Consider the following 15,384-nt stretch of genomic DNA (forward strand, 5'->3'; position numbering starts at 1 on the left):
CAAAGCACTACTGCCGACTTTGGAGAGCTCTGAATCAGGCCCTATTATTTTAGTTTATTGCTCACAGTTAAAAAAAGAAGCTGTTGAAATGCTAATCCTATTCACAGCTCCACTTGCTAAGAGCAGAGCAGTGTATCCCTGAGCAGATCAGGATTAGGTGCCTTTATATTTCAGAATTCAACTCCAAAATACTGAGCGCAAAGAAATGTATTACAAAGTATTGCTTATCTACCACGGAGCAATTCTCAAGGGTCGGGAAGAGGAACAGTTGTAAATGTTAATAGAGCTTCTCCCATTGTAGATGGATGCTATTTCTGGGCTAGTATGACAGCCTATGAGAAAACGATCAGCATCGTTCCATATTCTACTCAAGTGACACTGCTGCATGGCTGATCACAGGATTATCAGGGGTAGCCAATAGAAGAGAAGATATATATAGAAATAAAAGTATTCTCTAAGGTATAAAGTAAGCTGATTTAAAAGGCTGGAAGACAAGCAAGCCAACAGAGAGAAGTGGACTTTATTTCAGTAGCTGCCAGCATAGGTTACATGGTCTGTATATACAACTTAAATCAAGAGCCAAATAGTAGTATTGGTTCCTGTGACTGTTATTATTTTGTAAATAGTATTTAAAATGTGAATCCAGCATTTTCCCTGTAGTTAGGGAAGATTTAAAACTAAGAAAAGCCATGCACAAATGGGTTTCTCATTTTTTTCTTTTTCTTTTTTTTTTTTTAATTGGTCTTATGAGCACACTGGCTAGAAAGACAGAAGGCATTTTCTGACAGCTTAGTAGACTGGAAAAAATAACTCAGCAGAGTTCCCTGCTGCATGCCACCACTATGTGGGACAAGCAGCCCCTCTTGCACACACACACATTGATGGACAAGCACTCCTTTGCTGGCAAACACAATGCTGAAACTAACAGGCTGAGGAGAATCAGAAAGCAGTGCCTTGCTATTGATGGGAGATGTCAGGTAGAAAGCCATGAAATGGGAAGATCTGGTGCAGAGAGGATGCACAGAAGCAACAGAGGAGGAGCAAATTTTTGAAGCAGGGCAGGTAACAAATGTCTCATGCTGAAACTTAGCCAGTAGTGAGAAGGGAGGATTCCCAGGATGCCTGCATGGCAGCCAGGCCAGTGGCACTCACTCACTGGAGTGTCCACGGTGAGAAGCAGGACGAGTCTTGAGCAGGCCAGGGTAGATGTGAGCTGGCTGAGAAGCCGCAGAGACGCCTCACAGGAGTGTAAGGGCAGCGTGTCAGCTGCACAAAACTAAGCAGACTGCGGCATCTGTAACAGAGAAGGGAACTGCAGATGCTGCTCAGATAATGAACAGCACAGCATGGCAGCGTGTGCAGCCTTTGGAGAAGGGCAGCCAGACAGAGAACTCAAGGCTGGGCACAGTCAGCCAGCAATCGCTTCTTGGTCACCTCTGGGTTAAGCAAACTATGTCTTATATCAGATTGGCTTGTTTAAAAACATATTTGTCCTTGGTGGGAGAGGGTTTTCTTTACAAGCACCATGAGGAGACAGACTGATGGGGTCAGCAGTGAGGAGACTGTATTTTCCAGACAGTGAGCAGGGACATACAATAAGAAAAAGAGACTCCTGACAATTACTGTGAAATCAGAGTGGGGCATTAAATTCAGAGATGCAACTAAATGGGTAAGAGCACTCATAAACACATTGAGCATGAAAGCAAAGCTAACCATCTTATTAGCATCCCTCACAAAACAGGGATGTGTGGTTTTATGAAAGTATATCATTGCTAGGTTTAAAATACTCACCAAATTATCAAAGGACTTTCAATTATAGCTGCATGCAGTAATCCTATTCTCTCTCTCAAAAAAAAAAATCCAACATATATAAAAATACAGTGACATTTATAGTCCTAGCTAAGGGTTTTGTGGGTTTATTCAGCTTTAAATCCATGTTGTATATGGGTCTCTTGAACAAGTTGATGCATATAACTACATCCTGTACCACAGAAGCCACTGAAAGGAAGATTCACTTTACAGGCCAAAGCAAAAATTGGTTTGGGACAAACAGAGCATTGAGATAATCTGTTTAAATATTGTATCAGATTGGCAGTATAAAGCCATAATGGAAAGAACAATTTTCCTTTGTACTGAGGTCTGGATTCACGGGGCATGGATAAAAAGCATGGCCCGCAAGCTGCTGCAAAGCACAGTTGATTCTTATTAGGAAAGAGAAGTACATGTATTCTGTTTAACTTTATTAGCCACAAGGCTCAGATAATGAATTTAAAATAAAACCACCCTCAGTCACCACCAATTGCTTATCTACTAGATGTGGATATTTAGGTAGAACCAATTCACTTCACTCAGATGCAATACAGCCAGGAAGCTCAGCAGCTCAGCCTGCCATTACAACCACATCTCCCCCATCTCTACACCCCTGCAGAGACACCCTCTTCCCTACTACTGCAACCACAAGTCACTTGTCTTTATCCTCAAGGCTCATCTCAGCCAAGAACATTTTGCCATTGAGATGACAACTCCTGTCTCCTCACAACTGCCCAGCACTGCTGAGCTCTATTCTCAAACTTATGTGACTTTCTTACAACCGTGGGAGAAACTTCACAAAATATCCATAAAACCAGCCCATGATTCTTCTGCTAATTCCTTCTCTGCCACACCTACAATCCTTGATGAGGTTTAGGCAGCAAAAATGTCAAGTTCAAACCTGTCTTGGATTCTGCTTATTCATATCAGTTGGTTATCTCTCCCCCCAGGACAGACTGTATTTCCATGGTATGGAAGCACCTCCATGCTCTGCCGGCACAGCACCTAGCACAGCTCTGGACACCAATTTTTTGACTTTCAGTTAAACAATATGGTTTAAACAAAATGGCATTTAAAAATTCACCATTTTTAAAGAGTAAGTTGAAGATAGAGGATACACATGACGATTTCAGAAAGTCACGCAGGGGGAGCTGACACAGGGAAGGACGAGGGGCTTAGCTGAGCCAAATATCCTGCCTTGCACAGTGGATAGATGAGGCTACATTTGTCATCCAGGGTGCAATCCTGCACACACAGAGCTGGAGGAGGGGAGTCCTTCCTGACAACTGCACTGATTAGCTGGTGCCCTGAAGAATGACGTCTGATTACCTTTATCTTCGGCTGCAGAACTGCAAATGTCACTAATGGTCATAAAATCATCCAGTCTTTTTCAAAATACAACCGAAGTAAATTAATCTATTGAGCACAGTTTATTCAATACTTCTTACTCTGGCAAAACTCCCAAAAAATCATTTGCTTGCTGCATGTCTCCACCATATGGTGTCATTCAATGCAGACTTTCTTTCCTGCATTGAAATCCAAAATTTAATGGAGTCAAGTCACCTACGGAGTTTTTCCAGCTCAAACCTACTAATGTAGTTTTCTGTCAAAGAGGTCATACAGCTCTTTCCAGTTTGATACATAAACCAATACCAGCATGATTCCTCTTTTCATAATTAAAATCAAACTCCTCTGGTTTCAGCAGGTTTGAAAGGAGTATTTTGCCCTGTGCAGAAAAGAGCCAGTGCCGAGCACTGGACAATGTCAGCAGTCTCTGTCTGGTTTCAGAACTTCAAAGTCTTGGCCAGTGATTGGTATACTCTCCTATCTGCAGATGATTTCTCCTATCAACCTCTCAGCAATCAGTAAAATAAACCAAAAAACATGACATTGAACTGTACTGAAAACTAAAGTAGTGAGACATTTATAATCCTTGAAAGCTTTTTTTTTTTTTACAGGACCATTTTAAATAGAGCCTTACTGCAAAAGAACATGGGACAAAAGAAATAATTTCTAGGTACGAGGTATGTCTAGAGCAGGCAAGATATAGTTGTTGCTTTTCCTAGAAACACGAGCTCAAGCCCAGGAGAAAGATGCCTGATTATGCGTTTAGGTATGCTGGTATTTCATCCTCTTCACCAGATGTGCCTTATGTCAGCTAGACACTCTGTGACTCAGTTTCCTTAACTATAAAACAGGGCCACACTGACAAATCTGGTTTTGACACAGCGATGTCATCTCCAATCAATGGTTTTAGAAAAACACAGGACATCCTCTGGTCCCAGCAACTATCAATAACATACCAAGTCTCTTGATAAAGATTGTTATTACAATGACGAGGAAGCCACAAGCTCTGCTTCACACAGCATTTCCTAAACTTTGGAAAGCAGCATATTCTTTCATGTAGCAGCTTCCCTTCGCCCTTACCATGTGCCCATTGCAGATGCTGCTTAATGGTGCCGAAGACTTCAGCACTACACATCTCTCATGCTTTGCAGTTTTATAGCTCATCCTTTCCTCCCCGCTCCAACTATGACCTTCCACCACCCCTGCCCCACAGCTGTGAGAAATGTTGGTATGCTCTGCAGAAGAAGACACTTCCCCTCTGTACTTACTCACTTGGATGAACACTGAAATAATTTAAACCTCAGCATTAACCCTCTTATCACTGGAGTTGGAGCAAGCAGTCATTGAGGGGAGTTTAAGCGCTTCCTGGTGCAATCGGGACATGGCAGGAACATGCTCACGGGCACCTACCACTGCTCAGATGACAAGCAGTAAATTGTTACAGCAAGCTGTCTGGATGATTTCTGACTGCTGACCCACACCCCCAGGCTGCCATAGCTGCTTTGGATATATTTGCTGCTGTTTCACAGTTTCTACCACAAATGATTATTCTGTTTTAGTGAAAGTTGAGAATCTAGAGAGGTAGTGCATTGCTCTCCAGTCCTCTGCCCAGTCCAGCCAGCCCACAAAGCACCCCGAAGTGCCACCCACCCTGCCTGAGAGGCTGTAATTCAAAAACCAATTCCAAGAAATGGAAAATAGACAAAGAGGCAGTAAAATATTGTATCAAATAACCTTAGCACTGTCTTAACACTGGAGAACACACGGTCCACCCTCTCCGCACACAAAGCGCCTGGATAAGAGCAGCCAGATCCCAAACTACACCAGCTTATCAGGACACCATAAGGTAGAAGAGCAGATCGGGCAGCTGCAAGCCAAATGCATCCCACAAAGCACTGCACTGCTGGAGGCAGCTGCCCTCATCTTTACAGCAGATGTCCATCCTGTGATAGCTTTGGTGCCTGGTGTGACATGCCCCATCACCAACTCATCTATTTATCCCACGGGCTTTATCTCAATCTCCTTTTCTGTGGCCCAGCAGGTAGGGATGCAGACAGAATTAACCCAGGGAAGATGAGAAGCTGCCTTTGGTGCTCTTGCTTACACCTCCTCCCATGCACAAATCCCTCTACTTGCATGAATCCAACTTGTGTCAAGAGGGCTCCTGGACAAAATGAAGCTTTGCCCTTGGGAAAGCTCTTTCCCCATTGCTATTTCCTTCTGCTTGTGCTCTCCCTTCATGCAGCATCCTCACGAGTAGCTCCACATCCATGGCAGCTCCCTCTCACCACCCACAGTCCCAACCCTTCCTTCCAGTCCTCGCTGCACTTTGCCAGCATCCCACTTGTCTCACCTCAACTACTCTGGCATCTAAACCCAAATTGTCTCCAACGCCTGGATGACCCTGGTCCATCATCCAACCTTCCTCCAGCCTCAGTTTAGACTGCACTACATCCTCACCACCTCAACTGTCTCACAGCATTGCCCTCCACATAAGACACCCAGTTTTCCCTCAGTTCATGCGGCTACCTCTCAAACAATTTATTTCTCTCTTCCAAAACTTCTTTTCTCCCTGGGATTTTTATTTCTCTTATCAACATCAAAACTCCACTTCCAGTCTTTCACACAGTTTATTCTTATTTCTTCTGTTCAACACAGACTGTCCCTCATCTTGCCAGCCCATGGCAGAAAACTCCAGGGCACAAAACATCCCAGAAAACTATCCTAGCCAGCCAAACATCAACTGTGTCTTCCCAATGACTCACCAGACTGTCCATCCCACCCAACTGGCAGTTTTCTTCTAGCCCCTGAGCACCTTGTCATGGCCATCTCTGAGCACCTTCATCCAATCTCTCTCTGCCATGACTGAAATCCCCTTCTAAGGCTGTGTATCAAAACCCAGCCCTTCCACCTCAGCAAGCTCTTCCAGCTCCCTCAATTCCTACAACCAGGATTCAAGTCTCATGGTGGCCTCCTCCACTCTTGACTGGATTGTCCGGTGCCCCTTTAGAGTCACAGCTGTTCCCAGACTCTTCACTCTGAACACTGCCTTCCATCCTTGCCAGGTTCTTCCATTGTTTATCCCTCATCAGGCCACTGCCATCCTGGTCCACAGCCCCACCAAGCACCCACCCTTGCATCACACCTTCCACACCTTGATTGAACCAACTCCAGCCATAATGATTCCATCCCAACAAAGACATCCCCACAGCATTCTTGAGCCTCCCAGCCTCTGCTAGACCTGATTCACAGAATCACAAAGTCAATTAGATTGGAAAAGACCTCAGAGATCACCAAGTCCAAGCTATGACCGAACACTTACATGTCAACTAGAGCATGGCATCAAGTGCCATGTCCAATCTTTCCCTAAACGCATCCAGGGATGGTGATTCCACCACCCCCCTGGGCAGTCCTTTACAACATCGCTCTTTCTGTGAAGAAATTCTTCCTAATACTCAGTCTGAGCCTCCCCTAGCACAGCTCAAGGCTACTTCCTCCTGTCCTGTCACTTGGGTCACTTCTGCCTGGGAGAAGAGGCCAATCCTCACCTGTCTACAACCTCCTTTCAGGTAGCTGGAAAGTGATAAGGTCACCCCTGAGCTTCCTCTTCTTCAGACTGCACAATCCCAGCTCCTTCAGCCACTCCTCATGGGACTTGTGCTCCAGGCCCTTCACCAGTTCTGTTGCCATTTTTGGGACTCAACCTCCTTTTTTGTGTCCCCCATAATGTCTGGGTGCTGCCAGGGCCCCAGTTGCAGCCAGGGTCTTCCATGGCTGGAGGCCCCAAACTTACACTGTTCTCATCCCTTTCTAAGGGTGCCCAAACCTGCACAGCCCCAGGCTCCTGTGCCTGACTGGCACCACAGGTGGGCACTCAGACCCCAGGCCGGCCAGACTCCCCGGGTGGGTGTCACACAATCACAGCATGGGTCAGGCTGCAAAGGACCACAGTCAGTCATCTGGTCCAACCTCCTGCTCAGGCAGGGTCATCCTTGAGCACATGGCAGAAGATCGTGTCCAGATGGTTCTGGAATACCTCCAGTGAGGGAGACTCCACAAACTCTGGGCAATCTGTTCCAGTGTGTGGTCACCCACACAGCAAAGTTCTTTCTTGTATTCGGGTGGAATTTCCTGTGCATCAGTTTCTGTCCGTTGCCTCCTGTCCTACTGCCCAACAGCACCTAGCAGAGCCTGGCTCGGCCCTCCTGGTTCCATCGCCTTGGCACCCCCTCTCATGGCCCGAGGCCTGCCCGTGCCTGCCATGAGCCCGGTCGGGCCCGACAGACCCTCCGGCCCCCATCACCCCACGCTCCGCGTGAGGATCATCCATGGCCTCAGGCGCCCCTGGCCGCGCTGCCCGTGGCCCCCACCCCATCCCACCCCGCCCCGCTGGCCCCAGCCCCGGCCCCGGCCCCGCTCGCCCCCGCTCACCCCCGCCCAGCTCACCATCCTCGGCGCGGCCCGGGGTTACCATGGGCAACTGCGTCACACCCACCCCGCGCGCCGACGTGCCCGCGCCGGGGGGAGGAGCCAGCGGCGGCTCCGCCCCCAAACTGCGCACGCGTACGAGGGCGGCCCTGCCGGGGAGGTGGGCGCGGCCGCTCGGGGCTCTGTGATTGGCTGAGAGCGGCCACGCGTCGGAGCGCGGGGGCGGGTGAGCGACACGTGGGCGGGAGGCGGGAGAGGGGCCTGGGACCGCAGGTGGGGACACGTGGGGACGCGATGGGACGGGCAGGGCTGGGCTGGGCGGGGCGGGGCGGGCCGGGCCGGGCCGGGCCGGGCCGGGTTGGGTTGTGTTGAGCCGTGCCGAGTCGACATAAAGCGTGCGGAGCTGCGCTGGAGGTGTGCCGGGGCTATGCCAGGGCGAGTTGTGCTGTGCCTTATAGAGAATGGCAAGGAAATTAGTGAAGAGTCTGGAGCTCAAGTCTTATGAGGAGTGGCTGAGTGAGCTGAGAGTGTTTAACCTGGAGAAAAGGCTCAGGGGGACCTTATCGCTGTCTAGAACTACCTTTGAAAGGAGATTGTAGCCAGCTGGGAGTGGGCCTCTTCTCACAGGCAACCAGCGACAGGATGAGAGGATATAGTCTGAAGCTGTGCCAGGGGAGGTTCAGGTTGGACATTAGTAAGAATTTCTTTACAGAAGGGTGATTAGATACTGGAAAAGACTACCGAGGGAGGTGTTGGAGTCACAGTCCCTGGAGGTGTTTAAGGAAAGACTGAACCAGTGCCATGCTGTAGTTGACATGGTGGTGTTTGGTCATAGGTTGGACTCAGATGATCTCAGAAAGATTTTCCCGCCTAATTAATTTTGTGATTCTGTGCTGTGCAATAGTGGGGATGTGGTGCAGCACCCCAGGGAGCATGCAGGGCAATGCCATGGCAGTGCAGAGTGGCATTAGAGGGATGCGCAGGATGGTGCTGTGGGGGCACAGCACAGTGTGGGGGTGCTGTGCTCTGCACACAGAGAGGCTGCAGAGTAGTGCCCCTGTAGGAGTGCCTGCCTTCTGGAGGGTTGAGCTGGGCCCTACAGTGCTGTGCAGCACTATACCATCGTGAGGAGAGGGTGCCAGGTGCTGTGGGGTGCACCACATGTGGGGCAACCTGAGGCAAACAGGGTGATGTGTGAAGGAGCAGCCTGACTGCAGTGTTCTGCTGATAGCAGGAGTGCAGGGGCCTCCTGGGCTCAGGGCTGCTGAAAGTCCAATTTTCCTGTTAAACATAAACCTGCAGTGGCTCTCACCCAGCTGACTGCTCCTGTGGCTGTGGCAGGCATGCACTCAATGAGCAAGCAAGGCAGGATCCTACTGAGTGGCCTTTTCCCCCTGCCCAGACCTACACAAAGATGGCCACAGTTTCCCTTGGCTTCAACATCGACTCCCCACGCTGGGACCAGAGCACCTTTGTGGGGCGCCTGAAGCACTTCCTCAACATCACTGACCCTCGGACAGCGCTGGTGCCGGAGGAGGAGCTGGACCGGGCCAAAGCCCTGGTGGAGGGCTGCAGGTGAGGGGCAGGGGTGCAGCTGGGGCAGGCACCATCCCTGCGTTCATGGCCATGCCAACCACTGGGCAGTGTTGCAGGGGGATGGAGGCAGTCATTCTCAAGGAGGTATGCTGTGATGTAACATTTGTTGCAGGTAGTTTTGGGGGAATTTCCCAGGCTTCTCCCAGGAGCCTCAAGCTGTGACATGCATCCTTCTCAAGAGATGTTTCCCCTGCCTTTCATGTGGTGCCCAGAGCTCTGTGCCTCGGCAGTGCTGGGTGCTGGCAGGACTGTGCAGCTTCCCCTGATGGTCTTTGGGCTTACAGGGCCGGGCTGGTGCCACCAGGAAGCAGCCAGGAGCAGCTGCTCTATGCCAAGAAGCTGTACGACTCAGCCTTCCACCCTGACAGCGGTGAGAAGATGAACCTCATTGGGAGGATGTCCTTCCAGGTGCCAGGGGGCATGGCCATCACTGGCTGCATGCTCCAGTTCTATCGGTGAGTTCTATCCTGGGTACACCAGGTTGGGGAAACAACCCTGACAGCCCCCAGCCTCTCTCAAACTCCCCGGTGGCCAGAGCATGGCCAGGCCACCTACTCTGGGGATGGGTGCTACCCAATGCATGCCCATGGCTGCTGTGCTTGCCTGTGTGCTCAAGCCCAATGTCTCTGGGCTCTGTCCCCAGTGCCCAGCCTGTGGTAGAAGCACCACAGATCCCGCTGGCCCCTGGCATGGCTGGTGATAGTCTCACCTCACCCTGCGCTCAGCTGAGCTCAGTGCCCCTGTAATGATTAATGCAACCAAATCCTACTTGGCTCCTGCTCTTGGTCTGTGGCCCATGGCAGTCTTTGAGGACCAAATGTGCCCCTAGGCCAGGCTGCTTCAGCATCCCTAGCCCCTGCTGACAGCTCTATCCATTTCCCTTCTCCACCCCCCTGCATTCCAAAGCATGCTTAGACCCACATCTCCTGCACCACGTCAGAGTCTCTGAGACAGCAGTAAAGACCCAGGCACCCTCGTTCCCCAGAGCCACTTCTGTCCCCATGTGTCCCCTCCTTGCTGCTTGCTTTGACAAAGGCTTATCTCAGCCCAGCAGAGGATGGCTGCCACCCTGCTGAGAGCCATGTCTCCCACCCTTGCCCAAGTGCCTTGCACAACTGAGCCTCCCCTTCCCTTGCTCCCCAGGGCAACCAGAACTCCTGGGATCATTTCCCAGCTCTGCCACTAGCTTGTCACTTTACTACAGTTCCTACCAAAGCTTCCCTTTGGAGACACCATGATGAGTGGATTGCAGGCATCTTGGCTGTCTCCCTGCCAAACCTGGCCATGGGCACAGCCCAGGTGTCCCTGACAGCCCTTTAGTGCTCTCCTGATCCCTTCCCTCCACAGGACAGTGCCTGCTGTGATTTTCTGGCAGTGGGTGAACCAGTCATTCAATGCCTTTGTCAACTACACCAACCGCAACGCTGCTTCCCCCATCTCTCTGAGGTGAGCGGGCCCCACAGGATGGAGTGTGTCCATTTGATGCGCCCCTGGATGCCCTGTAAAGACCCCTTATGCCATGTCTTGGGCACAGAAGGAGCAGGGCTGAGTCAGAGTTGGTGATTCTGTTTTCTTCCTGTTGTCTCTCTTCACCCCAGACAAATTGGTGTGGCTTATGTCACAGCCACTGGTGCAGCCCTGGCCACTGCAGTGGGACTCAACCTCTACACCAAGGTATGCCATGCCAGGGCCAGGTGGGGCAGCTGGGCACATCCTGCTCTCCTGTGCTGATACCAGCCTGTTTCCTGCAGCGAGCCCCTCCCTTGCTGGCCCGCTGGGTCCCATTTGCAGCTGTGGCTGCTGCCAACTGTGTCAATATCCCCATGATGCGGCAACAGTAAGTGTCACATGTGGCTGGGGCGCTTGAGGAACCCAGCTCCCTCCAAAGGCAAGCTGGTGGCAGCCTGGGCTGCCTGGCCTTCCTCTGCCTTGGATTCCCATCCTGGGAGCTGGAGGGAGGTGAACTGGGGTCTGTGCATTTGCTGTGCTATGTCTGTGGTGGAGGGTGCTGGGTAGGATAGCTCAGCCTCCACCTAGAGCAGGAGGGGGATTTTTGGCTGAGGATAGTTGTTCTGGAATCTGTGCTGGAAGTTCCCTTGGACCCAAAGATCTGCATGTCATGAGAGAACCCCAGTCCATGATATCCTGATGCTGGGACACCCTAGTTGGGGTCCTTGTGGTGACCTATGTCTGCTGCTTGGGGTTTCCCACGTCACGGCACAAGGAGCTCAGGTGCTGTGTGAGGGACTGTGCCCTGGCTCAGCTGCATATCCCAGGCAGTGTCTGTCCCTAGCACGGCCAGATCCTGCTCGCAGCTGTGCCCTGAAGATGGCAGCATCGGCTGAGCTGGGGACCACGCTGCCCCAGGGTGCTGGAGCCCCGTGTCCTGGGGGCAACCGGAGCTGCTGCATACAGAGAACTCCCCTGGCACCCCCTTACCCTGTTGCTGTGTCCTCATGCTTTCCTGGCCATCCCATCCTCCACTCATGGCTGCCTGTCCCCTTCAGGGAGATCATCAACGGGATCACAGTGACAGATGAGAACAACAACGAGCTCGGACGCTCCAGGGTGAGTCTGGGGATGGGGATACGGGTTGGGGCATGGCGCTGCCGGGGCTCACCTGCTGATTTTGCTTGCAGAGGGCAGCAGTGAAGGGCATCGCGCAGGTTGTGCTCTCCAGGATCACCATGGCAGCACCAGGCATGAGTGAGTGTGGGGCAGGAGGGTACACAACTGAACTGGGGACTCTCCAGGACCCACCACTTTGCCCTCCCCTGCTTGAGTTTCCCTCATGAAGAAGAGGGAGGGTGGCCCTACATCCAGATGGCATTTGCTCTCCTAATCCAGCCATTCCCATCAGATGCTGCCCAGCCCCCTCCATGCCAAACCACAGCCTGGGAGACAGGGGGTGCTCCTATGGCAGTTTGGCCCCACAAGGATGCATCTCTTTGGCCCTTGCCCCTCACCCTGCAGCCCAGCACCCCCTCTGCTCCTGAGACCCTTGACATGCTGCAAGCCCAGAAGGAAGGACAGAAGCATGAAGAGCACAGATGCTGGCTGGGTGATGGATGTGTGGGGGTCTTGTGTCAGGTCCTTGCTGTCGGCAAACATCCAGTAGCCCCCAGCATAACTAGCTGCTGACATGGCCTCCAGGTGGATGGTCCTGCTGGGACAGCCCTGCAGGCTGGCTAGCAGGATAGCTGTTCTGGGATCTGGGCTGACCTTTGCTCTCTGTACCTAGTTATTTTGCCCATCATCATGGAGCGGCTGGAGAAATTCCCCTTCATGCAGGTGAGTGCATGTTTCTCCTGCCAGTGGTTTCTGTGGTACCCCAGCCCTGCTTCCCAGCTGCTGATATGCTGGGGATCAAATAGGGAGTTGCAGATCCTGGCTTGCTTTGCTCCCTACTTCAGTCATTGATGCACCAATGGCCTCTCAAGTGACATGAAGAGGCTGTGGGAGGGTGACAGGGTTTGGTGCACACCAGAGGTGCTGGGCATTCAGCCCTACTGAGCGGAGAAATCTGCCCACCCTGTGAGTGGGTCTTGTGGTGAGACCAGGAACTCATTCCTGGCTCTTCTCTTGCAGCGGATCCGGGTTCTCCACGGGCCTCTGCAGGTGCTGCTCTGCGGGGGCTTGTAAGTATCTCACTGCTCAATCGCCTGTGAGTGCCTGGAGTACAGCTCCAAAGAGATGCTTAAAAAAATACTTCTTTCCCAGACGGGATCGCAAAGCTGCTTACCTTTGAGCTTGGGCTTTCCCAAGTTATTTGGAATCATGGGGTGTGAGCAGATCCTCTTGGGCTGAAATCCCTATGGCTGAAGGGCAAACAGGCTGGGATCCCCAAGACTAATGCTCTGCTCTTCTCTGTCCCACAGCCTCCTGTTCATGGTGCCAGCAGCCTGCGCCCTCTTCCCCCAGAGATGGTACCTGTTCCACTGTTTCCCCTCCTGCATGGGATCTCAGGAGCCTTCTTCCTCCCCTAGTTCTTCTCTGCCCATCCCAGGAGAAGCATGATGGGCACCCACCCTTCAACCTTCAACCCAAGGCAGTGCCTGCCTGTACACGCTGGTGCCCAGGGCAGCAGGAGAGCATATGGCTCCCCTGCTCTGTGAGCTCTGTGCTGGGAGTGACAGGACACCCAGCTCCATGGGCAGCTCTCTGCCTTCCAGCACTGGGAGGGAAAGGTGGTGGGTCTTGCCATGAGCCTGCAAGATCTCAGGGACTGCAGAGGACCTCAAATGGCAATGGGGAGGGGAGGGTGGCTTGACTGGTGGTTGGGGAGGAGGATCATGGCTCTCAGTATGTATCCCCCTCTCTCCACAGCTCTCTTGCACTGGCTGACCTTGAGGTGGAGCTGCGTGACAGTATCATGGCCAAGCATGGGGACAAAGTGCCTTACGTCTATTTTAACAAAGGACTGTGAATGGAGACTACCTCAGGAACCATTGCACCCCTCTGGCCTCCTGCCACCACCAATCCCATGTCCCCTGAGCAGGGGCAGAGGCACAGCCCAGTCCGGTCTGCTCCCCCACCCAGCACCTTCTCTGCAGCCTTCTTCCACTGTAGAATCAGGATCTGACTTTGTGTGTCCAGCTTGCAGCACTTTGGCATGTCCTGAGCCATCCCCATCTGCTGCTGGCCATGTCTCAGCCTTGCCATGTCCCTCTTGCCCTGGGGGATGCCTGTGCTTCCTGTGCCTTCCTTTGGCCCAGCCTGTCTGGGCCTCACTGGGTTTGGCCCCAAGAGGCATGAGGCACTCTCCCTTGGGGCTCAGAGCACAGTTCTACCTCCAAAAGCAGATATCCTGCCATTGTACCTGCCTTAAACTATCACAGTAGCCTCTTCCCAAGAGCTGGATCATGTCTTGGCAGGTGTGAAGGGACCTGCTTTCTCTGCACCACGAGAATGAACATCCCAAAGTCCAAAGACCAATGCTTAGACTATGCATTCCTTGCTCTCAGGTTCAGGTTCTATTCACTCTGTGTTTGCCACCATCTAGGAAAGAAACAGCTAATTGTTTTTAGCTCTAATTTTTTCAATCCTTTGAGCACTGTCACCCTTGTCCTATATCTCTTATCCCCACAGTAGAACCATGAAACTACAGCTTTAGGGGACAATTGTCTCTGTACCCCCTTGACATGGGGAAGAGGACACAAATCACAGAATTGTTAGGGTTGGAAGGACCTCTGGAGGTCATCTATTCCAGTCCCCCTGCTGAGGCAGGATCACTAGAGCAGATTACACAAGAATGAATTCAGGTGAGTTTTGAGTATCTCCAGAGAGGGAGATTCCACAACCTTCCTGGGCAGCCTGTCCCAGTGCTTTGCTATCTTCAGTATAAAGAATTTCTTCCTCATGTTGAGGTGGAACTTCTTGTGATTTAGTTTATGGCCATTGCTCCTTGTCCTGTCACTGGGCACCAGTGAAAAGAGCCTGGTATCATGCCTTTGGCACCTGCCTTTGAGACATTTGTGTGCATAGATGAGATCCCTTTCAGTCTTCTCCAAACTGAACAGACCTGGCTCCCACAGTCTCTCCTCATAAAAGACATTCCAAATCCCTCATCATCTTTGTGGCTCTTCATTGAACACATTGAACACAGTAGCTCCTCTCTTTCTTGTCACAGAGCTGTCAGGGCATTAATTCAGGCTCTGAGTAGCATCATTGCAAACAACAGAGGAAGGTTGAAAAATAAATGTAATTTTTAAGAAAGAGCTGTGGGTTGTGTTTAAAAAACAGCTGTGGGTTGTGCTTCTGGCTGATCTCTGGTTCTCTGGGCTGGGCTGGTACATGGGTCTCATGCTTGCCTTGGAAGGGAAAGGTGTGGGCTTTGTGACTGACCAAACATCAGGGTGAGGGTGAGCAAAGGGACCAGGAGAAGGAGGAAGAGTTTAAGGAATGGCATGAGCTCTGAAACACTTGGGCATTCAATGGCAGCCTTCCCCAAGATGTTCTTGGGGCTGCAAAGTCCCATGGCGAGTGACAAAAGGTGATTGTCCTATGTTCACAGTGACACTTATCCTCTTGCAGGGCCTGGGAGGACACTGGGTGACCCTTCCTACACCCATGGGTGCTGTTTATCTTCATGGCCAGGCAGAGTTTCATGATGCTATCTTGGGTCTGACATGAGGCCTCTCCCATCCCAAAGGAGAGCAGCTTGAGTGTGCTGCTCCTAGAAAGGAGCCCAGATCCTGGGCTAAA

The 15,384-nt window shown here is 51.6% G+C and overlaps 2 protein-coding genes across 5 annotated transcripts in view; one reads left to right on the forward strand and one right to left on the reverse strand.

Moving 5' to 3' along the window:
* ARL3 (ADP ribosylation factor like GTPase 3) overlaps window positions 1-7,703 on the reverse strand; it is a 30,300-nt gene extending 22,597 nt beyond the window's left edge. The window contains exon 1 of one of the 2 annotated variants that reach the window (XM_058841415.1): window positions 7,603-7,703. In XM_058841415.1, coding sequence (XP_058697398.1) covers window positions 7,603-7,605 — 3 coding nt within the window. In that variant the 5' untranslated portion in view covers window positions 7,606-7,703. Of the gene's footprint in view, window positions 1-7,587 lie in introns of both variants that reach the window. The other variant, XM_058841414.1, reaches the window with a different exon arrangement.
* A 57-nt stretch (window positions 7,704-7,760) lies between these two features.
* Window positions 7,761-14,876, forward strand: SFXN2 (sideroflexin 2). 3 transcript variants are annotated; one of them, XM_058841937.1, is made up of 12 exons: window positions 7,761-7,810; window positions 8,987-9,159; window positions 9,465-9,635; window positions 10,528-10,626; window positions 10,779-10,854; window positions 10,932-11,017; window positions 11,688-11,748; window positions 11,820-11,886; window positions 12,422-12,471; window positions 12,769-12,818; window positions 13,059-13,106; window positions 13,507-14,876. In XM_058841937.1, exons 2-12 carry the CDS (start codon window positions 8,999-9,001, stop codon window positions 13,604-13,606), a joined length of 969 nt encoding a protein of 322 aa, XP_058697920.1. In that variant the 5' UTR covers window positions 7,761-7,810; window positions 8,987-8,998; the 3' UTR covers window positions 13,607-14,876. The 3 variants fall into 3 exon arrangements, with proteins under 3 accessions (XP_058697920.1, XP_058697918.1, XP_058697919.1); XM_058841935.1 differs by lacking the exon at window positions 7,761-7,810 and adding an exon at window positions 7,833-7,857; XM_058841936.1 differs by lacking the exon at window positions 7,761-7,810 and adding an exon at window positions 7,932-7,998.
* The last annotated feature ends 508 nt before the right edge of the window (window positions 14,877-15,384 follow it).

This window comes from Poecile atricapillus, chromosome 6 (genome assembly GCF_030490865.1).
Source record: "Poecile atricapillus isolate bPoeAtr1 chromosome 6, bPoeAtr1.hap1, whole genome shotgun sequence".
Classification (NCBI taxonomy): Eukaryota; Metazoa; Chordata; class Aves; order Passeriformes; family Paridae; genus Poecile; species Poecile atricapillus.

Bases quoted from the DNA above. Each gene is read 5' to 3' on its own strand.
- SFXN2 (XM_058841937.1), top strand. From the start codon at position 8,999: ATGGCCACAGTTTCCCTTGGCTTCAACATCGACTCCCCACGCTGGGAC. The intron at 11,887-12,421 runs GTGAGTGTGGGG...CTCTGTACCTAG, and splicing joins CATGGCAGCACCAGGCATGA to TTATTTTGCCCATCATCATG. The intron at 13,107-13,506 runs GTACCTGTTCCA...CTCTCTCCACAG, and splicing joins GCCCTCTTCCCCCAGAGATG to CTCTCTTGCACTGGCTGACC.